Source organism: Panthera tigris, chromosome D3, assembly GCF_018350195.1.
Source record: "Panthera tigris isolate Pti1 chromosome D3, P.tigris_Pti1_mat1.1, whole genome shotgun sequence".
Taxonomy (NCBI): domain Eukaryota; kingdom Metazoa; phylum Chordata; class Mammalia; order Carnivora; family Felidae; genus Panthera; species Panthera tigris.
Genome location: NC_056671.1, coordinates 8,255,388 through 8,282,231, shown reverse-complemented (window position 1 = coordinate 8,282,231; position 26,844 = coordinate 8,255,388). Strand labels below are relative to the sequence as shown.

General features: G+C 42.9%; 2 protein-coding genes across 3 annotated transcripts in view; one reads left to right on the top strand and one right to left on the bottom strand.

Annotated features, from left to right (window-relative positions):
* Positions 1-5,270, top strand: part of ANAPC7 (anaphase promoting complex subunit 7) — a 37,067-nt gene extending 31,797 nt beyond the window's left edge. The window contains exons 12-13 of the transcript XR_006210013.1: positions 1,459-1,525; positions 5,183-5,270. The gene's annotated coding sequence lies outside the window, so the exon portion shown is untranslated. The remainder of the gene's footprint in view (positions 1-1,458; positions 1,526-5,182) is intronic.
* ATP2A2 (ATPase sarcoplasmic/endoplasmic reticulum Ca2+ transporting 2) overlaps positions 2,360-26,844 on the bottom strand; it is a 58,397-nt gene continuing 33,912 nt past the window's right edge. The window contains exons 6-21 of one of the 2 annotated variants that reach the window (XM_042962472.1): positions 26,731-26,811; positions 24,684-24,769; positions 23,233-23,697; positions 18,551-18,639; positions 18,064-18,166; positions 17,118-17,249; positions 13,318-13,440; positions 12,999-13,217; positions 11,878-12,213; positions 10,621-10,841; positions 10,003-10,205; positions 8,248-8,333; positions 7,845-7,978; positions 7,108-7,225; positions 6,899-7,019; positions 2,360-3,176 (exon numbers count right to left, since the gene is read on the bottom strand). In XM_042962472.1, coding sequence (XP_042818406.1) covers positions 3,163-3,176; positions 6,899-7,019; positions 7,108-7,225; positions 7,845-7,978; positions 8,248-8,333; positions 10,003-10,205; positions 10,621-10,841; positions 11,878-12,213; positions 12,999-13,217; positions 13,318-13,440; positions 17,118-17,249; positions 18,064-18,166; positions 18,551-18,639; positions 23,233-23,697; positions 24,684-24,769; positions 26,731-26,811 — 2,531 coding nt within the window. In that variant the 3' untranslated portion in view covers positions 2,360-3,162. Of the gene's footprint in view, positions 7,020-7,107; positions 7,226-7,844; positions 7,979-8,247; positions 8,334-10,002; positions 10,206-10,620; positions 10,842-11,877; positions 12,214-12,998; positions 13,218-13,317; positions 13,441-17,117; positions 17,250-18,063; positions 18,167-18,550; positions 18,640-23,232; positions 23,698-24,683; positions 24,770-26,730; positions 26,812-26,844 lie in introns of both variants that reach the window. The other variant, XM_042962471.1, reaches the window with a different exon arrangement.

The following is a 26,844-nucleotide window of genomic DNA, read 5'->3' as shown; positions in this document are numbered from 1 at the left end:
AGCTGTTCTGTACTTTCATGTTTCACTGGCAGACATCTGTTGGACATCTTTCCTTGCTCATTCACACAGATCTACCTCGTGTTTTTTGAAGGCTGCATAATATTCCATGGCACTAATGTTCTTATTGAACATTTTGCCTATTGATGGCCATCCAGGCTATTTCCAATTTCTTGCTACACAATCCTGCAGCAGGATTACATTGTTTCTGTGAACACGTGGCAGGATTCCACTGAAGCGAGGACTTGATCCAAGGGTATGGATGTTTAAAAATCTCATTCGTCAAGTTGCCCTCCTCCAAAGACTGAGCCAGTTTACATGCTCATCATATGCACAAATACGGTTTCCTGATACCAGCTGCAAGGGAGAGACCAGTAGCTGTCAACCTTTGAATTTTGCCAGTCATGTGAAGGGAATTTGCTCTTTGTCGTAGGCACAGCAAATCTGTTTTCCTAACTCTAGGGAGGTGTATCTTGGTCCACATGTTTACCTTTATACATGGTCCGTTTTTCCCTTTTCTCCTGGGATTGTCATGCATGGAAAGCCTTCTCATCTTCCATGTTCTGAGTACTTCGTGTGGTTTTCTTCAAAAACCCCAGACATGCAAACAGGCATACCGTACACCCACATACGTGGCACCTAAGTGCGTATTTTGAACTTTGTATACACTACACTTGGTTTCCACTGTGCAGGGAGATTTCTGTCACTATCTGCTGTTCCAGTTTACTCATTTTCATTGGTGCTGAGTGATGTGAACATGTCTCAGAGGCACTTCTTGGTTTTCCTGCTCTTGGTCACTGAGGTTGTCTCCAGTGCTTTTACAAACATGCTGGTGTGGCTCTTGAAGCACACGGGAGGGATTCTCTGAGGTAGGCATGGGAGTGGGCCTGCTGGGCTGGATGGTGGAGGACATCCCTAAGTTCACTGTGGGGTATTTGTTCTGCAGGGTAAAGACGGCCACCTTGTCAGCTGCCAGGCATGAAATGCTAGCTCCTTGTGATTTCACCATTGGGGCTGAACATCTTATATTTATGAGCCATTCAGGTTTTCTTCTTATGTCATTTAGCTATTTTTCTTTTGGGGGCATAGTTTCATTTTTCAGATCTTTTGATCCATTTGCAACTGAGTACAAGGGATACAGCTGTGTTTTTCAAGATGACCAGTGACACAATGAATAACCCACCCTTAACCTACTAAGCTGAAATGCCACCTTTCCAAATTGAGCATTCAAAGGCTGGAGCTTTAATGTTTGAGGGGTTTGGTGCACATCCTTGCTGTTTTCTTCCTTCATGTTTGTTAGAATCAGTCTGACTAAAATGTGTGCTAGTATTTATCACTAACCCATGAATTATGTATCATCTATCTCAAGATGTTCATTCCCCCTGAGTTATTAAACTTTCCTATGAACAAGATACTACCATTGATCTAGTAAGACTCTCAGGGCTTTCTGTTCACTCCTAGGCATTGTCCCTTCTCTTGCCGGATTACAGTGACCATCCAGACAGTGCTTAGTTAGCAATAGCGGATGGTGAGTATAATTCTGGTCGTGTCAGTACTTGTGGTTTATTTTCCAGCAATTATGGCCTATTTTATAAAAAATGAAAAATTTTATCAAATGTTTCCTTCATATCTGTAGTTGCTAGGACTTGCATTAGGTTTACAGTATCATCTATCCTTGCCTGTTTTTGTTTTGTTTTTCACAACATAAGAATCCTCTGCGGGGGTGGGGGGGGGGGCACCTGGGTGGTTAAGCATCTGACTCTTGGTTTTGGCTCAAGTCATGATCTCGTGGTTTGTGGTTCGGGCACTGTATCAGGCTCGGCAGCATTGGTGCGGAGACTGCTTGGCATTCTCTCTCTCCCTTTCTCTGCCCTTCCCCGGCTTACTCTCTATCAAAAAACACTTAAAAAAAAAAAAAAAAACAACTCATCTTAGGGAAATTAGGAAATTAGAGAAACACCCCACCCCAACCCTGTGCCTGGTAGAGGAGCACTAAGTAACCATCAAATGGGTGAACGCTAGCGTTTGTTGATCTGTTCACAGAAGTGTAGGATTTTACATTTGCCATCTGAACAGTATTAGAAGCATCTCTCCATTGGTACATCCTCCAAGCTGCTGACAACTATCTTTGAAAACCCCAACAATAAGACATTCACATTTGGCTTTCCCCATACTTGAAGGGAGACCATTTTGCAGATCTCGTGTCATACAAGCAGACCTCCTACCACTTGGCTCTCCTACCCAGAAAGTCAAGTCTAAGACCTTCCCCCAGTGGAAGCCAAAACTCTTCAGGGTGCAAGACTGGAGGCCCTCAGTGCATATCACCCACCCCTCCTGCATGAGAACACTCAGCACCACACTGTGAACTTATCGTAGAATAGATTTATTTACCTGAAACCATGTCTGTGCAATGCTTGTTGCTATACCAGCACAGAAATAAACAACTGATCTCTATTTACAGTCTAAAGTCAAACATGCGTTGTGATAAATTGACGTTTAGCATTTTATTAAGATAAATGCATCACAATATCTGTATTGCACCAACATCTGTCTACTGCTTCTGACTTCATTAAATAAGTTACATTTAATACAGTGCAAAATAGCTGTTTGCACACTCGAAAAAAATAACTGAAGTTATGAACTGGAGGCCTACGTTTTAACCTTTCAACACCTGCAGTGTTTTCAATAAATTTATAAATAAGCAAACTGTACAGAGCCAATTAAAAAGTAGCATGTTTAAATGACACCATAGAGAAATCTAGCTACTTACAACTGAAGGCATGCATTACAATTGAATATTGTACATTTATATAAGCTATGACATTTTGCACAGAGAAATATGGAGACTTGGCTGATGGCTTCTAAGTTCTTAGATAAGGTTTCAAAACCTCAGTCTTCTTGCAGCAAAGAAACCAAAGTTCGCTGGAGAGGCTTTCTGATTCATTAAGCTAAATTGTACATTTGTAATTATTATTTTGATTTAAAAGCTAAACCCGTTGGTAATACACGTTTCCTCCACATAACACACAATGAGTTGGGGACTTTTTTCTACTTTTCTTTTTCCCCCAACATCAATCATGCAGAGGGCTGGTAGATGTGTTGCTAAAAACGCACATGCACGCAACCGAACACCCTTATATTTCTGCAAAATGGTTTAGGAAGCGGTTACTCCAGTATTGCTGAAAAGGAAAGAGAGAGGAAATCAGCTTTATGAAATATGGGGAGGAAATGTTAGAATAACCATTTAAGATTAATAGTGACAAGGAATGGTGAAAAGGAATGTTCAGTTTGATTTTTTTAAGATTTCAAGACCAGCATTTCTGATTAACTGTCCCTGAGGTGCTGCCTACATCAGGCAGCAGCCAGAAGCACTGGCTTGGTACAAACCCTTCATGTCGCCTGGCTACAGAGCAAAGGCCACCCTGGCTCATGGAAGAACCCCACCAGGCAGACACATTCTTGCTTCAGACACGGAAGGGCAACGGGCAAGAGGGGAAAGAGTTCTCAGTTAGCAGTGTGGACGGTAAGGAGGGTGACACAGGCGAGCAGTGCGGCTGAGTGCGAAGCCTCTACCTCCCCTTCCTCCCCACCCCATTCCTGTGGCTGGCTGAGCGGTGGTGGCTTTGACAAAATTGGTGGTTATGTTAAAAAGGCAACAGCTGATTTGGCGGACTTAGCCCATGGGCGCTGCAGACCCCTCTGGCTCTAGGCAGTGGGGAGCCACTTTACAGACCCCGAGCTAATGCCTGTGGTCTCATATTCCAGAAGGTCTGCCGCCTAAAGGACATTCAGGGAGCTGAGGCCCCTGTCTGAGGGTGATGTGATAGCAGCTGCTTGCGGGGAGGCTGGCACTCGCCCTGCTTGTCTGTGAGCTCACGCAGCTCTCTCTAGAAAGTATCACCTGCACTGTGCAGATGAGCGCCTGGAGGATGTATGACGTCGCCATCTTTTAGGCAAAGGCCTAACCAAGAAGCTGTGCAAGGCCTACCTGCCCATCGGTGAGAACACGAACAAGTTCTGGTAGGTCTGAAAAGGACACCGGTACTGATGGCGGCAAAAGCAGAGGCCGCCTGGGAATTTCCTGCAGGTGCTGGGTGAGGATGGGTCTGGTCTGGGCACCTGCCCCTCATTGTGGGAGGCCTGAGGCCCTGGACGCGTCCACAACAGTACAACTGCTGAGGAGGCGCTGATGTGGCAAAGCCTGAAGCAGAGGGCACAAGGGGATGCTCCTAGCTGCCTAGGCTGAGGGAAGCGGGTGCTGAAACTGCCTCCAGGCTGGATGGGCCTGAAGCTGAGAAACCACAAGGCAACAGCCTGCCCAGGCTGATCTGGAGCTGTGCATTTCTCCGACAGCAGCAAACAACATTTAACTTCTTTTGTGAAGTCTACTACTTCGAGGAACCAAGTCAGGAAAAGCTGACTATTGGGTAAGTTTGGTTTCCATTGAATAGCACACCACCCAACAAGCTCAGACATCCTGTTCTGGTTTGGAGCCAAGGCACACTCCTTGCATTTGGTCCTTTTTAGGCCTCATGATGCCAAAACTGGCAAAACCCATCCTCTTCCCTGTTACACGCTCTGCCAAACCGACCAACCTCCCTTTCTCAGAGACCTCATGCAGTTAGGATGGGACTTCAGTCCCCTTACACTCGGACCTTGCAAGTTGGCAGTACCCTGCCCCGCTTGATGATTCCCACCAACTCTCCCCCAAACTGGAAGCCTTTACATCACATCTTTTGGCTGGTCCCAGATCTGGGCCCCCAGAGCCTTCACAGGAACACTCAGGGCCTCATGGGGAGGGAGCTCCTGCTTAGGCCTCCTTTGCCCTGGCTCACGGACAAGGCTGGTTGCTAGCAGAGCCATGCCCTAAATAACTCTGCTTTAACGTACCCTGGAGAGAGAGAAGACAAGTCCCAGCTGCAAAGGATAGGACCCAGAAGGTGAAAAGAGGTGGCCTACTTGAGACCAACCTATTGGATGCACGAACTGACTGGTTCAACTATTTGCTTTCACTAGATTTTTGCTTTTTAATGAACCAGGTAGCAAGGTTCTTGGATGAATCCTTGCAGCTAGTAAAGACCAAAGAACCACAAGTTTTTGAGAGTCCTCATCTTGGCATTAGCAAAGGCAGCATTCTCTCAGCCTGTAAGTTGGACCAAAGCAAAATGAGCTTCTCTCTCCCCAGGCTCTCCCTGACATCCGGCTGTGCCACTGACCAAGGCAGCGCATGGAGCCTATAGATGTCACACCTCGCGTCAGCTAACCCAGCCCCCGTGTGCACAGGTACCACGCATCGTACACTTGTTGCACTCAGAGACTGTCACAGAGCACAGCAGTGCATGACACAAGGGGCTTTTTCATGTCACACAGCTAGCTCACTCGGTGGCAGTCACCTTTAGGCTAAAGCATCTGGATTCCAGGGGATACTCACGTTAGTTGATGATGTTGGAAGGCATTGGAGGAAAACACCATAGTTAGGACAGTTAATGGCTTACACACTGTTGGTAAGACTGATCTCGAACATGCGCAAACATTTATCATAGTAACATGGTGTTGGTTAGTGCCACATTCAAATAAAAATAGTTCTATACAATATGTTCATTTGGTCATGTGCTATTTACAGATTTTACAAAAACACACACACACACACGCACGCACGCACGCGCCCTTATGTTCTCTACACCAGGCTACAACAGGCCAGCAGAAACTTGCATAAAAAGTGTCACAGATGACAACTGGTACATATACATGAACTCCTACAACTACCTATGCAGCAGAACAGGATCTTTCTTTCCCTAGAGCACAGTAAAGCTAAAGTTCTGAGCTAAGAACTTAAGAGAAAATTGGACACGGCTGTTAGATAGTTCAAGCTAAGCCACTTAAAAGTTAAAAACAAGACAGTTATTTTTCTGTCCATTTAAAATGTTTTATTTTCCTTTTTAAACTAGATTGTGAAGTGCCACTGAAATAGGCAATGTTGGCAAAACAATGTCTGTTACAATAAAATACATTAGACATTTAAATAAATAACCTTAAAAACTACGTGGGGGGACATGAACCCAGTCGATTGTATCTAGAACAATGTTTTCTGCACAAGCGAGAACAGGCATACCTCTTGTTAAGACTGATGTAAACAGAACCATCAAAACCCTACAGGAGAAGCAGCCGAGCGGGGCTGGGAGTGTGGGGGGTGGGGGTGGAAGTGAATGGGGGCCACAGGGGGTGAGGGGAGTGGCAAACCAAAAAATACTGACTGAGGTAGCAGTACTCTGCTCAGTGCAGAAAAATTGGCTTATGAATAAAAATTAGACTGTGATCTCAGATTAAATCCAGATGATCATGCAGAAGACACAATACATGCTATTTAGTTTTAGAAAAAAAAACACACACATTCATTTCCTAAAATCTGCTGCCAATTAATTTGCTGACAATGTCTGCTGGCTCAACTATTTTTTTTTATACAAGGATGAGTATTAAACAGAACACTGTACATGCTTTTTCATCTACAAAAAAATATTTGCATAAAATAGTGTTAGTTCTCTGTACATGTCAATGGACACTTTAATTATGTGTATAAAAAAGGAAAATCTTGCCCCACTGGAGTCAGAAAAAGCAAAACAAAATCTAGAGTATGAAATCTCCTTCACCAGCCAGTATGTTCATGTGAAAATTCAGCAGAAATAGACAGTTGCTTTAAACAATAAAAAAATTAATTGATTAAGTTAAACATCTTCTTTATGTAAAACTGTCAGTCAAGACCAGAACATATCACTAAAGTTAGTGTCTGTGCTATAGACCCAGATCACCAGGGGCATTATGAGCAGCACAAATGGCCAGGAAATCCCATCGGTGCATGCCGAGAACGAGCAGGATTTGGTGGCAGGCTGCACACACTCTTTACCAGGTTCCAGGTAGTTGCGGGCCACAAACTTGAGTGTCTCATCCATTAGAATCACAGGCAAGGAGATTTTCAGCACCATCAGCCACTGGGTCAAGTTCAGCGGTGTGATCTGGAAAATAAGCTGAAATACAAAGAAGCTTTGTCAAGTTCCCAAACTTGCAGGACAGGCACTTAGGCCCCAGCTCGGTCCTGGTCCCACCACCGCTTACTGGCAAAGGTTCCACGTAGAGGATGAGGAAATGGAGCGACATGGACAGGCAGATGGAGCCCACGAGCCAGATGTTCTCCCAAGGGGGCATCCTCAGCAGAGACTGGTTTTCAGACAAGCTGCAGAACAAGGAGAGGGACATGACACATGCCTGTCCAAAAGGCAAACACCTTTGTTACAAGTGACAAAGACCATTCGGAGCTATGCTTTAATAGGATAGCGGCTAACCTGGCATTGCCCACTGACCCAATTCTTTTGAGTGAAGTTTCTACTGTGGCAAAATTAAAGAAGAATGCTCAAATGTAGGACAAACTTCCAATTTTAAATCTAGGCTTCCTTCGGCACAGATGATTTCAGTGGACTCCAAGATGCTCTCAATTGCCCTTGATGCTTAATGCTATTTTGGGATTTCCATTTTTGTCATGGGCTTAATTGGATGATACCATTTATCTCACTGCTAAAGAGCAAAAGCACCTTCCCTGTGGGCACTGGCGTATAGGGGCTCTGAAGTCCCTATTTTTGGCCTCTGCTGTCTCATAAAGAACGTGTGGTTAAACCCTCCCACTACTTCCTGGAGGTGATGACGACTTAAGCTTTTAAAACCGGTGCTGCTTGTTCTCTCTTCTTTCTGGGAGGGAGGAGCTTTCCTGAGATCCTCCATCAAGCAGGACACACAGTTCCCCTAGGCCCTGCCTGGCTGGGGGAGCTCTCGCCCCAGCCTGTGGAGGACTCACTGACCTGTTGAGGGCGTTACACATCTCTATGGTTACTAGAACAGACAGCGCCATTGTCATCGGGTACGGGGACTCAAAGATTGCACAATCCACTCCTTCAAAGTCCGGGTTGTCTTCTTTACACTGTAGGAAGTGGCTCTGCAACAAACACCCAATCAAGTTCCTGATCAGCCAAGTCCATTTCCAAGGTCCATGCCCCAGTGACACAGCAAATCTCAGAACACAGACCCACAGGAGATCTCAATCCATCCACCAGAGAAGCCCTGGTCCTTCAGAATAATCGTAGATGCAACTGTTTATTATTGCATTAAGCATTAAGATGATTTGGTAGGCACCAAAACCACAAAAACTCAAGGACAATCTTATGCTTTGCCTCTAAGGTACAGGAAAGAAAGGTGGATACGTACCAGTTGGTAGAAGGACACCCTCGGACCCCCGTCGGCAGCAATGAACCACCACGCGGCAGCACCCACAGTAGCAGCGCCAACGTAACCTGGTAACAGACACAGGCAGGGTTTGCAGCCCACAGCTTATACTGCGGGCTCTGCCTCACAGGCCAATCCCCCGCAGAGATGAGACCTGGTTTGTCGATGGCACTGGAGAGCTTTGCTGCCACTAGCAACTGCTCACTCACATCAGCCCAAGCAGCTAGACGGTGGGTCTCTGCAAGGAGAGGGGTGTCTGGTACAGAAAAACCAGGCAACTTTTCTTCCAGAGTTTATGAGAAAAAGGAAATACTGCAACTGGCAGGGACCTCGACGACAGCCATGCCTTCTGTAACTGGCGGCAGGTACACACATACTCTATGTAAGCCCTTGCTGTGTTGGCTCAGATCACAGCACCCAGGACTTTTAGGGAAACTGATGCTCCCAGGTGTACGCTTATTTGCTCTATCAAAGGCCTTGCAGAACCTTTACGTGGAAATGCTGTCAGAGCAGTTAGTGCAGAACACAGGCAACATGCCAAAAACCCAGAGCTGATTCTGGGACCACCCTCCCTCCCAACCTATCAGTTCTGAACTCAACAAGTTTACTACAAAGCAACGGGGTAGTGGAGAACAAGGGACCGGACACCGTGAAGATGGTGCCGATGCAGCAGCACCCCCCACCACGACACAGGCGCACCCCCTAACCCGGCAGCTATGGGCAGGAATGAGAGAGCTGGTGCATGGGGACAAGGCAGCTCTACACACACCGATGTGGCAACTCCCAGCAAACAGGGAAAGGTACACGGAGACAGGGGTCAGCACACAGGTGTTTACAGCACACCAACACTTATGAAAATAAATACATGAAATAGATCTGTTTGCTAGACTTATTTCTGGGAGGGCACATGAAAAACCCAATGCTGGAGGGCAACTGACTGGCTGAGAACCTTCTCACGCTATGCCAGTGTCCTTTTTGAATTTTAAATCATGCGAACTTATGAAAACAAAACCAAAACACCTTCCTATGGAACCCCAGGGAAGTTATTTAAACTCTGTAGGCCTCACTTTTCTAAAGTTGGGGGACAAGAATCAGCAGCTGGGCCAAGAGCATGAAGTCTACAGAAACAATGTATGTAGAGGAACATGACCTGTGGTCGAGGCTCCTGTGTGTTTACCAACCTCTGCAGATCAATGCACATCACCCTTCTCTACTCAGGGGGAGCAGGGCTTAGTTTCATAGCTTCGGGATGTAAGGCCTGACCCTGACTCACCCCTATATCCCTTTGCCCTTAGATTAAATCTGAAAATCTCATTCACAAAGGCCCAAGGGATAAGGATGCTAAAACAAGGGACTAACTTTCCTGTAAACTGGACATACAGTTTACTGAACTCCATTTTTTTGCTACCCTAATATGGGGATAGAAGAAAAAAATGTGTGTTAAGGGATGAATTTACAAAACCTTGGCTTATGAAGATTACGTTTAAACATCAACAACATAGGGGCGCCTGTGTGGCTCTCAGTTAAGCATCCGTCTTCAGCTCAGGTCATGATCTCACAGCTTGTGAGTTCAAGCCCCGCGTCGGGCCTCTGTGCTGGCAGCTGAGAGCCTGGAGCCTGCTTGGGATTCTGTGTCTCGCTCTCTCTTGGCCCCTCCCCTGCTCATGCTCTTTCAAAAATAAGTAACATTAAAAAAAAAATTTTTTTTAAATCAAGAATATAAAAAACTGTACTCACAGCCAATAGCTAGGTAACGGAAAAAGAGCCATCCGCTGATCAGTGGTTCCTTCGGGTTCCGGGGTGGTTTGTTCATGATGTCCAGATCAGGTGGGTTAAACCCCAGTGCAGTGGCAGGCAGGCCGTCTGTCACCAGATTGACCCAGAGCAGCTGGACAGGAATTAAAGCCTCAGGAAATCCAAGGGCTGCAGTCAGGAAAATACTGTTTCCACCCAAAGAAAGAGAAAGACCCCAAATTATTTTTGGCCACTATTTAAATAGCATTAGTACCCTCTCCTCCTCCCAAAATCAATGGACAGTAACAATGACTGCTTGAAATAACTTTTTTTGGCCATCATCAAACACTCAGTATACCTAATTTTGAGTTAAAGTAAAATGTTAGAAGGCCATAGTTAAACTCATTTCTATGTTCTAGGGTATCCTTCACCGCCCAAGACAGCCAAAGACAGCTCTCCAGTGAGCCAAATGAACCTCTACCTTCCTTCCTCTCACCTGGCCCTCCCTCCCGACTCCTGCACAAAGACCAAAGCTGCTGCCACATGAACAAATCTGGAAAACTGGTCATCCCAAGCCAATTTTAGAAAAAAGACTACAAGTGCTCTTTCGCAGGGACCCACCAGACAACTTCCCCCACATTCGAAGAGATGAGGTAGCGGATAAACTGCTTCATATTGTTGTAAATTGCCCGCCCCTCCTCGACAGCAGCCACAATGGTGGAGAAGTTGTCGTCAGCCAGGACCATCTCAGAGGCGGTTTTAGCCACTGCCGTGCCAGAGCCCATGGCAATGCCAATCTCCGATTTCTTCAGGGCGGGAGCATCATTCACACCATCCCCGGTCTGAAAGGGAATGCGAGAACTGGTTTCTGCACACCTGCCATCACCTCACACATGCACCCCGACAAAGGCTTCACTGTCCTGAAGCAAGGGCAATGAATGGAGCCTTGGGCTTCTGGGCACAGTTAGAGAATTTTCAGTTTTACAAATTGGTGTCACAAAATGCACTTCACCTGGGAAACATACAACTGGTGAATGAGCTTACCGAAGAGACTTCGGAGGGAAGTGGCACAAAGGGGACTTCAAATTCTTCTGTATTATTTTTTTACCAAACAAAACACAAAACCACCCACGTGGCAGTAAAGATGAAGCACATGTATCACACAGACAAATCTCAAGTACAATAGGTGCACTATTCTAGGAAACTAGAACATGCCATTTACAAAGATCAGAAAAATACTAAATATCGTCTACAGATACAAAGCTATCACTCCCATTTTTTTTTAAACTTTTACTGAACACCCAACATTCAATTCAGAAAAGTGGTTCCCTTTGAGAGAAGGAAGAACACCTGTTAATATATTCTTTCAAATAACACCTTTTAAAAAAGTTTCACAGACCAGCAACAGAAAGCAAACACTCCACAACGTGAACTTGTCTGGGTGAAGAATCACACAAAGGGAAGAATCCCGGAAATGCCTCACCAATAAGCAGTTCTTAATGCTTCAACAGTACATCTAATTTCAGGTAGGGTTATCCAAAGATTGGGAATAGAAAACAGAGGAGTTCAGTCCTGAATCAATTTTTAGAAAACTTGAGAGAACATGTATACTTTAACCAAGACAAAGACTAGATATCACCACATATATTTCCCTGTGACTGATTCAGAAGGCATACTTCAACATCGTAAACTAGTCTAGAATCTTCCCTGAAGGTAATAATACATAGCATGCCAACTACTGGTTAACAGAACCCTAGAGAAACAGCTCTGATCATGACAAAAATCAAGATATTCCGAATTTGGGAGCTGTTACTAAAAATTTAACAGTCAAAATTACAACTTGCTGTATCTGTGTAGCATGAGTCCAAAGGTACTCACCATAGCTGTAATCTCATCAAAAGACTGAAGAAACTCTACAATTTTTGACTTGTGGGAAGGCTCAACTCGAGCAAAACAGCGGGCATTCAAGCAGGCATCTCTTTGGGCTGAAGGACTGAGCTCATCAAACTCCCGACCTGTAAAAGCCTTTGACGTCACATCCTCGTCCTGCCCGAAGATGCCAATGCGGCGACAGATGGCCACAGCAGTGCCTTTGTTGTCCCCTGTGATCATGATCACCCGGATGCCTGCTTGCCGGCAAAGCTTCACAGAAGAGGCCACTTCAATTCTTGGAGGGTCCAGCATGCCCACACAGCCAACGAAAGTCAGATTAGTCTACAGCAAAAGAATCATCTTACGTTAAAACAGGAAGTTCTAGTTTCTCCCCTAATGTAAAACAAGGACCAGTTATACATAAAGAGCAAAGGCCTCTCCCCATTTTCCTATGGTAAATTCTGTAGCTGTGACTCTTATCTAAGATTAACATTCATACAGATATAAATCCAATGAGGAATAGTATTTCTTCCAATGAACCAGAAAGGAATAAAAAACATCACTACCTTCTTGAACCAAATCATCCTTTAACTTTCAGGATGATAATATCCTGAAAGGAAGAAAAAACCATACTAAGGAGTAAGAGCATTTTGATACTGGCCACTCTTATGGCCCAGAGGACCAGTTCTTCCTAATTCCTCTCGGTCAGTGCTTCAGGAAGTCACACACCCAGAATTAAAGAGTTCTACTATAAGCAGAGGAGTAGAAGCAATCTCTCAACTTGGATATTTTGACCTTCAGTAACTAACGAATGTTTTAAAAAAATATTCCCTATTTTTAAAACATCTTAATTTACTTAAGAGTTGCAAAATCATTTTTACAAGTTTCTTTAGCTCAAGTCTGGACTTTCCTACCTCAAAAGCAACAGACCTGTATTAAACTGTTAACTAGGCATGCTGGAAGCAGCACGCTGAATTAGAATGGTGGGGCATTTGGCCTGCAGAAAAACAAATAACCACACCTCTTTCTTGGCAAAAGCAAGACTCATTTGACCTTTTACTGAAGGAGCGCTGTTTGAACACAATGAGTGTGCAGGGTGTGGGGGAAGGAGCATTTTGTTAGCTAACCTCATATTTGATAAAGTTGGCAGAGTCCTCAAGGTTCATTTCTTCTCTTCTCAGTGGGTTGTCATGAGTGGCCAGAGCCAGGCACCGCAGTGTGTCGCTGCCACTACCCCATTCCCTGATGACAGACATGACCTTCTGTTTGACTCCAGGGGTCATAGGGATTTTGGTACTTCCAACCCGAATGTGGGTGCACCTGTCAATGACACCTTCGGGAGCGCCCTGGAAATGTTACAGATTTAGATCAGGAACTGTACTTACTGGGCTCACCCAGGATCCTAATCCTGGAAAGAACATCTCAACTGCAATCTGCTGTACTTGCCTTCACAAACATTTTGCTCATCGATGTCCGGCTTGGTTTGTTTGGTGTACAATAAACTGACATTGATTTTCTATCGCGTGAAAACTCGAGAGTAAATTCTTTTTTCATTAACTGCTTTATGACCTGAAAAGAGAACACGCATGGAATACTACTGGGTAACAATTTCTGAATATTTTTTACTTGGTCAACAAATGTTCACTAAGCGCCTATTCTGTGACAGGTGCTGGGGTTTAGCCATGGACAGCGAACAAGTTCTCACCCTCATGAAGTTTAAACTTGCCCTCTCATTTGGGAAAGACACACTAGAAGGTAAATGCACATATAGTAAATGCTATGGAGGAAAAAATGTTTAGATAAGGCGAGGAAGGGAGATAGAAAATTTGTGTATGTATAGGTTGCAATTTTACATAATGTAGTCAGAAGAAGGCAGAGTTTGAGTAAAAATGTGAAGGATGTGTGAGCTGAGAGTGCCGAAGTGCAGGTTGGCATGACCTGGCATGTTCAAGGAGCCTCCGGGCCATATAGCTGGAAGAGTTGCAAGAAAAAGAGAGAAGTGTAATGGCGGGGGGGGGGGTGGGGGGTGGGGGGTGGGGGGGGGTAGGTGTGGGAGGACAGAAGCAGGTTGTAGGACTTTGAAAGTCACTTTAAGACAATTAGCTTTTATAGCAAGTGAAAATGGGAAGATGATGGAGGGTTTCAGGCTCTCGCAGTTGAAGGGGGACAAGGAGCACCATTTAGTACAAATAATCTAAGAGAGATGATGGCAACCGTGGGCAGGAATGGTTGGTCCACAGCACTGCTGCCCCACTGAAGTGTCTACTGTGATGGAAATGTTCTATGGGAGCTGTTCATGTAGCTGTCCTATGTGGCTACTAAGCACCTGAAAAGCCATTGTTCTCTTTATTCTAAATAGCTTTAGGGAGCCTGCACATTAGACGCCAGCACACTGACCTCATGGAAGTAACTGAAGCTCATGGAAAAGCTCATGGAAGAGCTCATGGAAGTAACTGAAGACAGAAAAGGTTGAGGACTGGACTCTGGGGCCTCCCCACCCCCGGTCATATGTGTAAGATCCAGCCAAGGAGTTGGCAGAGGGATGGGAGGGAGAACAAGTGAAGGAATGTTTCACAGAGGGAGAGACCAACAGCTCAGGTAAATTAGGACTGAAAATGACCCTTTGGATTCAGACACTGTTGCGTTGTGTACACAACCATGTTATCTACAACATACACTGTACCTTTTTAACAGTAAAAAAAAATTTTTTTAATGTTTATTTTTGAGAGAGAGCATGAGTAGGGGAGGGGCAGAGAAAGAGGGAGACACAGAATTTGAAGCAGGTTCCAGGCTTAGCTGTCAGCACAGAGCCCGACGCAGGGCTCGAACCCACGAACTGTGAGATCATGACCTGAGCCAAAGTTGGATGCTTAACCCATTGACCCACCCAGGTGCCCTACACTAGCCTTTCTAATTTTTATACCTTTGATTTCTTTTTCTTGTCTTATTGGATTGACTGGGGCTGCTGGGACAATACTGAATAGAAACATTGAGAGCAGAAAATTTTTTGTAGCTACTAAGTATGACATTAGTACAGACTCTGTGTAAATATACCTTCAACTTGAAGACAGGTTTGCTGAATTGTTTTTGTTTTTGTAGTTTATTTTGAGAGAGTGAGCAAGTCAGCAAGGGATGGGGAGAGAACCACCACAAGCAGGCTCCATGCTCTATCTCACAAACTAAGATCATGACCTGAGCTGAAATCAAGAGTTGGAAGCTTAACCGACTGAGCCACCTAGGTGCCCAGGTTTGTGGAGTTTTTATCATGAACACAAATTTTACCAGATGCCCTTTCTACATCTACTTAAATGATCTTATGGTTTTCTGTCTTTATTCAATTATGTGAATTACACTGATCCTCCCCCATCCCCCACTCAGATATAAAGCTAGTAAGTGCAGAAATCCTCAAGAACCTCAGCATCCAATGTGGGCAGTGATGAGTGGACAGACATCTGTGGGTTCTCTGCCAGGCTGGGTGGACTATGGTCATCCTCTCAGCCAGAGCTGCCTCAAGCAGAAAAAAGACCATCACTGAATTCTGCATTATTTGACTCGTATGTATTTACGTGTTTAGTTTTAGTGTTTAGCATTTTCACCAAATGCTCTATAAAGACTGAAGGAATGTGTAGTGACTCTTAGGTGTAGATCTAGGCACCAGATACATTCTGGGTGGAGAGAAGAATACAGCCATTTCTAACAGCATCAGGATAGTCCACTAGGCCTTAAAAAGCTGGGTTCTGCCCACTTCCTCTCTGAACTACAACAGGTTTCTGCTTTCTAGGGGCCGGAGACTGGCATGAGTTCGGATCTGGAAATTTTCGGTGAAGGAGCCCCCATGACAGTCACTACTGATCTCCTCGCTCAGCTGCTGACAAAAAAATGAGGCAGCCATGGATCAAGAAATGGCTTAGTCTGCAGACAAGAGAACAGACAGCCTTGCCCTTACGTCCCGTCAAAATGACAGTTAATACACTGCTTGTAAGCTCCATACTACTTGTTTCCCTTTATCGAGTGGTTACAGGTCTAGAATCAAACAGTTCTAACCCTCAGTCTCTGTGAAGGTTGCCTCTGAGGGACTTAGTCAAACCAACTAATAGAGCTGTCAGACAATGTGGTTTTGCAAGGATGCCCCTCTGCCCCCTTTATCCCACCCCAGCTCACTGCCAGTGTGAGAGTGAGGGCTCTAAAATGGAGACCAGGACATCTCCCATTTTATGGATGCCACAGGAGCTGCCCAGGACCCTTGTGACTATGAGATTGCTAATGGTGGAGTGTGGATCATGTCACAGCGGGGAGGGCCTTAATTCTGGTGTGAGCTTTGTTTTCTTGATAATATAAAGGAGATAAAAGGATGCAAAGAGAGGGTGCTAGAGAAGGAGTCCAGTTCTGCCTCACCCTGTGAAAACTATGCTCATCACTGCAGGCCTCAGTTTCCCTGTCTGTGAATGCCAGACTGGACTAGATGGACCCTTTCACAGCCTGACATTGGTGTGCTCACCAAAATGCTTAAAAAACTTGACCGGAGGGGCATCTGGGTGGCTCAGTCAAGTGTCTGACTTCGGCTCAGGTCATGATCTCACGGTTTGTGAGTTTAAGCCCTGCATCGGGCTCTGCTTTGGCATTGTAGAGCCTGCTTGGGATACTCTCTCCCTCTCTCCCCTCCTCAGATTGCACATGCACTCTCTCTCTCACAAAATAAACTTAAAAAAAAAAAAAAAAAAAAAAAAAAAAAAAAAGAACTTGACTGGAGTGCACTGGAGAAAATCAGAAAAGTGAAACAAGAGAATACATTAAAACAGCTACTTTGAGAAATTTTACTAGAAAAGAAAAGAAGCAGAGTGCTAAAGGGGGAAACAAAAAAAAGAAAGTTTTAAGATAAAAAACATACTACTCGGTCCTGTGCCGATGAGGATCTACCAGAGATGGAAAATGGATAGTGCAGGAGAGAGAAGTCGGGACTCATGGCACAAAGGGCAGGGGGGTTCTGACAGGAGCAAGGATGACAGATTGCTCATGGTGCCACGGGAGAGGAGGTAGAGCTTACAGGTGCAGACAGCTGCGTATGGAAATTATCTAGTGATTGCTTCTATTTTCTTGGTCAGACAGGTAGCCAGATCGTTGTACCAGAGAGCAAATGAGAGAAGGAGATGCCGCCAGTTTGAGGAGAAGGTATGAATCTACCTAGTTGTCCAAGAGGACGGGGAACGAAAGGCAGTGCACACAACACCCCACGCTTCAATACTGACCGAGTTGCAGGCATTTGCTCTTTCTATTTTAGAAAGACCCTTCAATTCGGTATCAAATACATTCATCTTCTCTACTAGGCAAGTGAGAGCAGTCTCTGTAGCTTCCCCAACTTTTTCATACACGCCCTTCGCCTGTATTGGTTAAAAGCATAAAGTGAAAAAGCAGTGAGTAAGTTTTTCATCAATAAAGACTTCCCATCAGAGGAGAGCTTGTCTTTCGTTGCACCATTATTGTCGGGGCTGTTTTTATCCTACTCTGGAGCAAATGAGGCAGACAAAAATACACTCAAAGCACATTTTATCTTATTCTAATAACGATATTTTTTATTTCCTTTAACTATGAGAAGCCAATAGTCATAGTATTAATTCAAACAACTTTCAAATAGTATGTGAAATTGCATGTCATTATTTATCATTCTATAGAGTTCACATTCAGGTTCTGATGGAGACTGGCTTGTCTTTTAGAAACCAGTGGGTTAATCTGTAAGTAAAAAGGGAGGAAAAAAAGGTCTACTGTTTAAATTTTACATTATTTTATCATCATCATCATCATCATCATCATCATCATCATCAAAACAGCCCTCTAAGCCTCAGCTCATCCTCAAGGATATAATACTACCCATCTTAAAAAACAAGATTAATACCCTCTACTTTCAGGAAAACCTTTCCTCTCCTAGGTTTTCTTCACTTTTGGTAGCCACACTACAAGCCAAAGGGAACATCGCATACATCCTCTTAGTTTAAAAGTGACTGCAACACTCAGAGGATATATGAAAGGCTCTCGGCTTTCTTTGACTAGGTCATGCTGACTTGGATAAAATGGAAAGAGGAAATAAAATCAGAAACCGTTACTTTCCAGAGGAAGGAAGGCTGGATTTTCATTCCACCCACCCCACCTTTGAGCTAGAATAGCCAGGTCTACTTTCTCATTTATGAGGAGCCTTACCTCATTGTAATCCAATGCAGAATCATTACAAAGAGCACAAATTGTTGCCAATTCCACAAGACCATCATATTGATGACATTTCACTGGTTTATCATCTTTATGCCTATCAAAAGAAGAAAAACATTTTTAGAGCATAATGTGGTCATCTCTATTGATTTTTATTTAATTTGTAATATAATTTTGTGGGCAACAGCCAGGCAAGTATTCAAAAGAATCTGAGTGATGGTTCTTAGAAATCTGATGCTGGAGACAACAGAAGGTGTCTTTGATATTAGGAATCAACCAGTAAAGACCAGAAGTTCTTAATTAATGAAATTCTTCCACCACAGGTATCAATACAGAACAAACCAGCTGAAAAATTAGGCTCTAAAGCAGAGCTAAATAAAAATGAAAAAAGTCACTGACTTATAACCTGTTTTCTCTTAAATCTATACAAGTACCAAACTGCTACAACGGATCCTTTAAATGATAAGGTGGGTTTACTCACACTTCTCCAATAGGTGCATATGTTGACCCAGTTATGGTAAACTCATTAAGGGAACAAGTATCCCCCTCAACCTTGTCCAGAATGAACATCTACAGAAAAAAAAGCGTCAAGTGTTTAAAATGTGCCAGAAAAAAATAATCTCTGCTAAGACAAAAAGCATTTCTCATGGAAGAAAACAATTTTAATGAAACTTATGAACTGAACCTCAGCATCAGATTTTTCCTTATTCCAACTAGATGCTATTTAGGATTGCCTCCCCCATCCATCCAAGAGTCTGAAAAACAGTATCACAGAGGTGCTGAATAAATAAACAACAGGGGCACCAAAGACACAGAAGACAACCCACATGAAATCTAAGTTATGAGGACTCCAGGTCATTCAATTCCAAAGACACAGCAGTAGTCTTCAGAGGACTCCGAATTCCCAATTTCAAATGGCTGGCTGAGAAAGTAATATTAGGTAGTCATGCCTGGGAGCTAATAGTAAAAGCCTGGGAAGAATAAACTCACATTTCAGAGCTGCATAAACATTCCCTGAGTAAAATAAGACAAATCACTTCTCTCCTCCTTCCCACTTATTTTTATTGTGGCAATAGCTCATTTTCTATGAAGCTGCATAACTCCATGTGCACAGTAAGGAGCCTGCAGAACTGACTGAACTGACATCACCAAGGCAACACAGACAGAAGCATGCTTAGGAAAGGATTCTTAATTTTACAGTGACATGAGCTAGTTTCTTAAAGATCAGGTTCCCCCAGCCCCCCTCGGTTTGCTTTTCAATCATGATTTAGAAGCCCAGTTTGGAAGACTCAGATTTAGACTTGTGTTTTCATGCAAATTCAAACTATAACACCTTCTCATAAAACACAGAACAAAAACACAAAGTGCTACTTCAACTATACTTTATGGTGCCAAAATGCCTCTGAAATATGAACAATTAAGACCATGACCAGGGGCGGCCGGGTAGCTCAGTTGGTTGTCTGACTTGATTTCAGCTTAGGTCATGATCTTGCCATTTGTGGGATCAAGCCCTATAGCCAGGCTCTGCACTAACAACTTGGAGCCTGCTTGTGATTTTCTCCCGTGCCCCCCCCCACCCCTCCCCTTATGTGCGCTCTCTCAAAACAAATAAAACATTAAAAAAGAAAGAGGAAGGAAGGAAGGAAGGAAGGAAGGAAGGAAGGAAGGAAGGAAAGAAGGAAGGAGAGAGTGAGAGAGGAGAGTCAGTCAGAAGAAAACGGGGTGCCTAGGTGGCTCAGCCAGTTAAGTGTCTGACTTCAGCTCAGGGCATGATCTCTCGGTTCGTGAGTTCAAGCCCTGCACTAGGCTCTGTGTTAACAACTCAGAGCCTAGAGCCTGCTCCAGATTCTCTGTGTCTCCCCCTCTCTCTGTCCCTCCCCTGCTTTTACTCTGTCTCTCTCTCAAAAATAATAAACATTAAAAAAATTTTAAATATATAATCAAACCATTTACAATAATTTAAAACTACTAAACTCAAGTTTAAAAAGAGCCATGTAGTGCTTTAAGGTATCTTTTCAGAGAATCTCAACTCATATTCAGTAACAAAATCAGCTCATGCTTATTTCAAAGTAACTTTTTTTTAGGGGCGCCTGGGTGGCTCAGTTGGCTAAGCATCCAACTTCGGTTCAGGTCATGATGTCACGGTTCATGGGTTCAAGCCCTGAATCGGGCTCTGTGCTGACAGCTCGGAGCCTGGAGCCTGCTTCGGATTCTGTGTCTCCTTCTCTCTCTGCCTTTCCCTCACTAGCACTGTCTCTCAAAAATAAACATCAAAAAAAAAAAAAAATTAAAATAACTTATTTTTGCCTCACAAGATTTTTGCTTGTTATATAGGACAAACTTTTAAGTTCTGAAAGTTTTATCTTTTTTTTTTTAATATATTTTTTTAAAGTTTGTTTATTTTGAGAGAGAGAGCATGCAAGCAGGGTAGGGGCACCGACAGGAGAAAGAATCTCAAGCAGGTTCTGCACTGTTAGCGCAGTGCCCAATGCGGGGCTTGAACTCATGAACTGTGAGATCATAACCTGAGCTGAAGTTGGAATGCTTAACCGACTGAGCCACCCAGGCGCCCCACATCTCTTTTTTTTTAAACTCTACACCCTACACGGGGTTCGAACTCACAACCCCAAGATCAAGAGTCACATGCTCTACTGACTGAGCCAGCCAGGCACCCAAAAAGCTTCATTTCAAAAGCTACTTAGATATAAATTAACCCTGGAACGGAACTAGAGCCATGAACAACACATATGTCTTTTTTTTTTTTTTAATGAAATTATATAAGAGGATTTAAAACTGTGATGACTCCTGATAAAAAAGGTTCTAATTCAAACATGCGCAACCAGTGTTAAATGAGGAAAAGATTCATGTCCAAGATCACATGCAGCAGTATCAGTGACGCCTACATTTTTTTCTAACAGATACAACAACTAAAAAAAGGAAGCTTGTCAAATGGCTCCTTCCAAATATGTTTGACATTTTACAGAAGAGGAACAAAGGACCAGAGAGGTTAAACAAGTGCTCAAGGTTATATAATTATTAAGTGGAAGACAGAGGACTAGGTTTAACTACCCATCTCTCCTATAAAAAACCCAACTTTACCCTTTTTTTACCCTTTTATTAGAAGCTGTGTGACCCCCCAGACATATCACTTAACTTCTCAGGGCCTGAGTTTTTAAACTTCTTGAGCAGGATTACCAGGATTCATAAAGTCACAATGTGAAAAACTAAGTACACTAAGCAACATCATAAGTTGACATTATTACCACACACCATGTCATTTCTTTAATGATACAGTTTAAAAAAGTGAAACTTTCAGTTTATACCACGGTCCAAAATATTCTAAAATATTCAGAATTTTAGTTTACGTTAAGTAAATCTGAATGCAAGTGGGCATGGTAGATTACAAGTAAACCATTTAGGAACTGCATGATGAAAGTATTTCTAAGTCAAGGGCAGTTATGCAACCTGCTGCAAGAAACCTCCCATAGAATACAGATTAGCATCAGCTTTCTGTCACAGAGGTACAACAGAACAAAGAGGCAGGCTACGCTGTTTAATGGAAGAAAACATCTTACACCAGCTAAGAGAAAATATAAAAACAAAAATCTTTTATTACAGACTCTGTTTTATTCTTAGTTTGAAATCTGATTTGCTCCCACAGTTTGAAATTAGTTGGCAACTAGCTATTAGCCAATTTACACCTTTTCTGGTTCCAAGGAATGAAAACCTAGGTAAACCTAGGTAGCTGAGTCAAACCCTGCTTATTACCACATAAGAGACAAAACACCTGTCCATTCATTCTAAATTGGGGTCTGACTACACAAAGATTGGGGGGGGGGGTTGTGTATCTAAAAATCATCATGAGTTTCAATTTGGCGAGATAAAAATTCCAAGGGTTTAATTGTATTAGAAGAAAAATGATTTCTAATATGAAAAAATATTATCCAAAACCTGGAAATAAGGCCAACAGGATATCCACAGTCCCTTCAATGTCATTCAGAAGCATTACTTTACAGGCTCAAAGATTAGTATTCTAGAAATATAAAACACTGTTCCACTGTGCTATTTATTTATTTAGAGCTCGTTACTTACAGGAAGTTGTGGATACTCCTACAGGAAAGACAAACTGTAGTTTCACTGCCCTAGTGACTACTTTTTTAAAAAGTTTATTTATTTGTTTATTTTGAGAGAGTGCAAGCATGGGAGAAGAGCAGAGAGGGAGAGGGAGAATCCCAAGCAGGCTCCGCACTATCAGTGCAGAGCTGGACGCAGGGCTCAAACCCACAAACCGTGAGATCATGACCTGAGCCGAAATCAAGAGTGGCAGGTCACTTAACCAACTGAGCCATCCAGGCGCCGGTGCCCTATAGGATATTAACCAGTTTTTGTAATCTAACATATAGCAATTCTATTCTAATACTGAGTACTTCCTCAAATGCTCTTTGTAATCAGTTTTACCATTTTACTGATTCTCTCAATATTTAACAAGCCAAACAGGATCTTTGGTGTCCACTCAGTATTTTACAAATTGTGTACCTTTGGGAAAATTATACTTTCACTTGTATAAAGTTGTTCAAATAAAACCTAGGGAAAGAACTTAATTCAGCTGTATCAGTATTTCTGTAGTTATTACTTTTCTAAGGGCAAGTTTAAACAGTTTCTTATTTTATCCCCCAAGTGATGGTCAAGACAACCTAAGAAAGAAGGATGAACATAGAACAAAGCAATTATTTGTGCCTTTCAAGAAAGCATGTCTCATCCACTGTGTTATGAAAACACAAGTTAGAAGTTTAGCTAGGCTGGTAGGTAGGGAACTAGCCGCTTTACAGAATTCTCTTAAGGCTGTTTCAGTAACATACATGCACTCAGTGATGGAGCAGTCACCTAACACATTTACAGCCCGTCTATAGTTACCTTCCCCAGTGTAAATACGTTAACCATGCAGATACCCTTATTTCATGAATTAGTTTTAGGAATTAGAGGACTAAATTCCTTTGAGGCATCAGATTACCTTGGGTTAAGGCTATACACACAACCCTATTTGTTTAAAGTACTTTAAAAGGCCTCAAATTACAAATCCAAGGTTTTGATGACATGAGGGCATATTCTTAGGATGAATCAATAACCACCAGCGGCAAAGAGTCTTAAATCACTCCCACTTACCCTGCACACTGACATCTGGTTCGTCGTAAGCGTACCAGTCTTGTCTGAGCAGATAACAGAAGTACAACCAAGGGTTTCCACAGAAGGGAGACTTCGAACAATGGCATTTTTCTTTGCCATTCTGCGAGTTCCAAGAGCCAGGCAGGTGGTGATGACAGCAGGCAGACCTTCAGGAATGGCCGCCACAGCCAGGGCCACCGCAATTTTAAAGTAGTAAATAGCACCCCTGATCCAGGAGCCTCCGTGAACTGGGTCATTGAAGTGCCCAATGTTTATGATCCAGACTGCAATGCAAATAAGGGATATGACTTTGGAAAGCTGCTCCCCAAACTCGTCTAGTTTCTGCTGGAGGGGTGTTCTCTCCTGTTCTGTTGCCACCATCTCATCCCGGATCTTGCCGATTTCTGTGTTAACTCCAGTCGCCACCACCACTCCCATGGCTTTGCCAGCAGCAATGTTTGTTCCCTACAACAGAAGTAGAGGAAACTGATTAGAAGAGTAACACTGCACCCGACTTAAACACCGACTAGTGAACTCAGAACAGTTTACTAGTCTGTGGGTATTTATTAGAGCACCCAGACACTCTCATATTCTGCTGGGCCTTCCAGTGGCTGCTGCTACTCCGAGAACTAGCCATCCAACCTGGACAATGCAGGCAGCATGGTCTGGCTCTTCTTGTTTCTCATTTCATGCAGTTCCTACTTGCCCAGGGAAGCTCCACCCTGACCACCCGCCCCTGGAAACTCTATTCATAATATTGAGCCTGGCTTGCAGACTGGCTTTGGGCTGGAACAGGGCTCTAACCCCTCTGCGTTCCTGACTCTTCAAACTCCGTCCGGCCCTCAACCCTAAGCATTCTCCACAGCTGGCTCCAATAGCTCAACCTCCCTGCCCCCACTGTGATCACCTATAACAAGCAGGGCCACCAGCACCGTGAGCTACCTTGAGGACCTCCACTCAAGCACTGGCATTCAGAAATCATGAAATCAAGTAGGAGCACTCTCTTCCCACCCCACTTTACTTCCCAGTGCTGGTGTGATACAACTTCATGATTTTCACTGTAATCCTATAGCACTTGACTTACTAGGAGTGGCTAGGCTCCCATACTAACCCGTATACAAATACCTACCATTTGAAGTATTTTAAATGCCAAACAAGCAAAACCTATCAATTTCTCAACTTTTCATTTCAAAAAAATTGAACAGAAAAACTGGTGTACAATGAACACCCGTTTTACTTTTCACCCAGACTCACCTCTTATTATTGTTGCCACATTTGCTTACTTTCTAAACACGCACCTTTTTCCTGTGATCTACATACTGATATCATCCACATCATTTAAAAACATCTTTATAGGCTAAGCCTTTCTCACACAGATCTACTTTTCTAGGTATACAGATAAAGAATTTAAAGGTGTTTGACCTGATCTTTACATTTGACAAAGTACTTACAGAAAACAGCATGTTCTTCTTATCTTGGTTGACGGCCCGTGGGTCTGGCACAGGGTCAGTGTGCTTGATGACAGACACAGACTCACCTAAGCAGGTTGAGAGAAGGAACCATTAGATCCGTGCCATCCACGTGTAGAACCTGGACCCTCACTCATTAAACTGCTAGCACTCTCAGGAAATAGGATAAAAGACCCCATCTGCTCAAAGGAGATGAGCTAGTAAAACTTAGAAACTAACTTCAGAGCAAAGAATGTCAGGATTAAAATTAGTACAATTTCAAAATAAACTTAATTTTGAAATAAAATCCCAGTCAACTGCCTTTATTTCCCACAGTAACTATTCAAATCTAGTCTGTTTTCAGGTATCAATTTTATACTCTAATACTGTGAATATGTATTTATATTTATTTGTTGTAGTTGCACATACGCACTAATACTTCCAAAAAAAAGGTGAACATATATTCTTAACACACTAAAAAACTAGATACATTATATTACGTAATGAGGAGCATCAATGGGAAACCTGTTCAATAATGTCAGACATGAGAAATGAAAACACAGTTTTAGAAATATCTGCATTAGTGATGAGTGATCAGACCATTCTATTTCAATAAAACAAAACTGAAAAACATCAGCAGTTGCACTAAAAACACCACATGGTATATAAAGGACGACTTCTTACAACTTTTACAATGTCTCATTGAATTTGGTTTCAACTTTACTTAACATCACTTATGAAAATAACTGGGGTCACTCTGAGTAATGCAAAATATGGCTCCAGTTATTAAAACTGGAACATGATTATTTTAACAAAAAACATTTAAGAGATTCTATGAAAAGTTTTAAAAGTTAATTATTTCTATGGGCACACGATGAAAATTTTATATGCACAACCTAATCAGTTTCCCAACATTTTATGGCTTAATCAGCTTTCAGCTATTGCTGCTAATGGGAGTTTTAGTAAATAAGCTATTCATAACGTAACAATAAAAAACAGAGCTCAGGCTACTCACAATACTACCTCCCATTACTTCAGCTGCTTTACAAAACTGATAATCAGATAAATCTTGATTACCTTTGGATTTTATACTCTATTTAATTCAGGTTAGCACTGTGTCTGAGTTAATCTTCTGACCACCTTACTTCCAGTTAATATGAACCCTCCCCCCTAGACTGTACCTTTATCAAACAAAAATGGAAAAATGTTCCAAACAATCTCAGATCTAAACATGCAAACTTCAGGCAGTAAAACATTCACCATTTTGGAAGGTGCTAGCTTTTGTTAATTCTACATTTGATCACTGCCAAGTATGATAGATGCAAGAGTAGCATTCCTCCAATGAAAAAAATTACAGCTCTGGAGCCTTTTTTTCCTGCCTGGAAAAAGAACACTAAGTAATTCATTTTCCACAAAAGAGAGAGACAACACTTCAACCTGAAGATTACTGCCCTTGCTGGGCGCTTGGGTGGCTCAGTCGGTTAAGTGTCCGACTTTGGCTCAGGTCATGATCTCGGGGTGAGTTCGAGCCCCGTGTCGGGCTCTGTGCTGACAGCTCAGAGCCTAGAGCCTGCTTTGGATTCTGTGTCTCCCTCTCTCTCTGCCCTTTCCCTGCTTGCATGCTCTTTCTCAAAAATAAGCATAAAAAGAAAGAAAGAAAGAAAGAAAGAAAGAAAGAAAGAAAGAAAGAAAGAAAGAAAGAAAGAAAGAAAGAAAGAAAGAAAGAAAAAGAAAGAAAGGAAGGAAGGAAGAAAGAAAGAAAGATTACTGCCTCTGCTAATGTAGGAATTTGTAACTTTTTTTTTTTTTTTGAAAGCTAATTTTTGGCAAAATTTAAAGGGGCCTTAGGAGATGAAAGCCAAGTTTGTTTTTAAATACCTTTAAACCTCATACATTGACAAAAAGCCTAATTTATGAAGTTTTAAGAAGTAAATATCTTGGAGAGGATTAAGTGAAGTACGATAAAGGGACAGTGAGGCAAGAGTCAACTCTTAGCACAGGATCTGAGAGAGTCTGCACATTCAAGGACTTTCCAATGTATAATGTTTACCTGTGAGAATGGACTGGTCAACTCTCAGAGTAGTAGATTTGATGGAAGTTAATCTTATATCAGCAGGAACTTTGTCACCAACTAATTGGGGAGAATAAAGGCAGTTAAAATAAG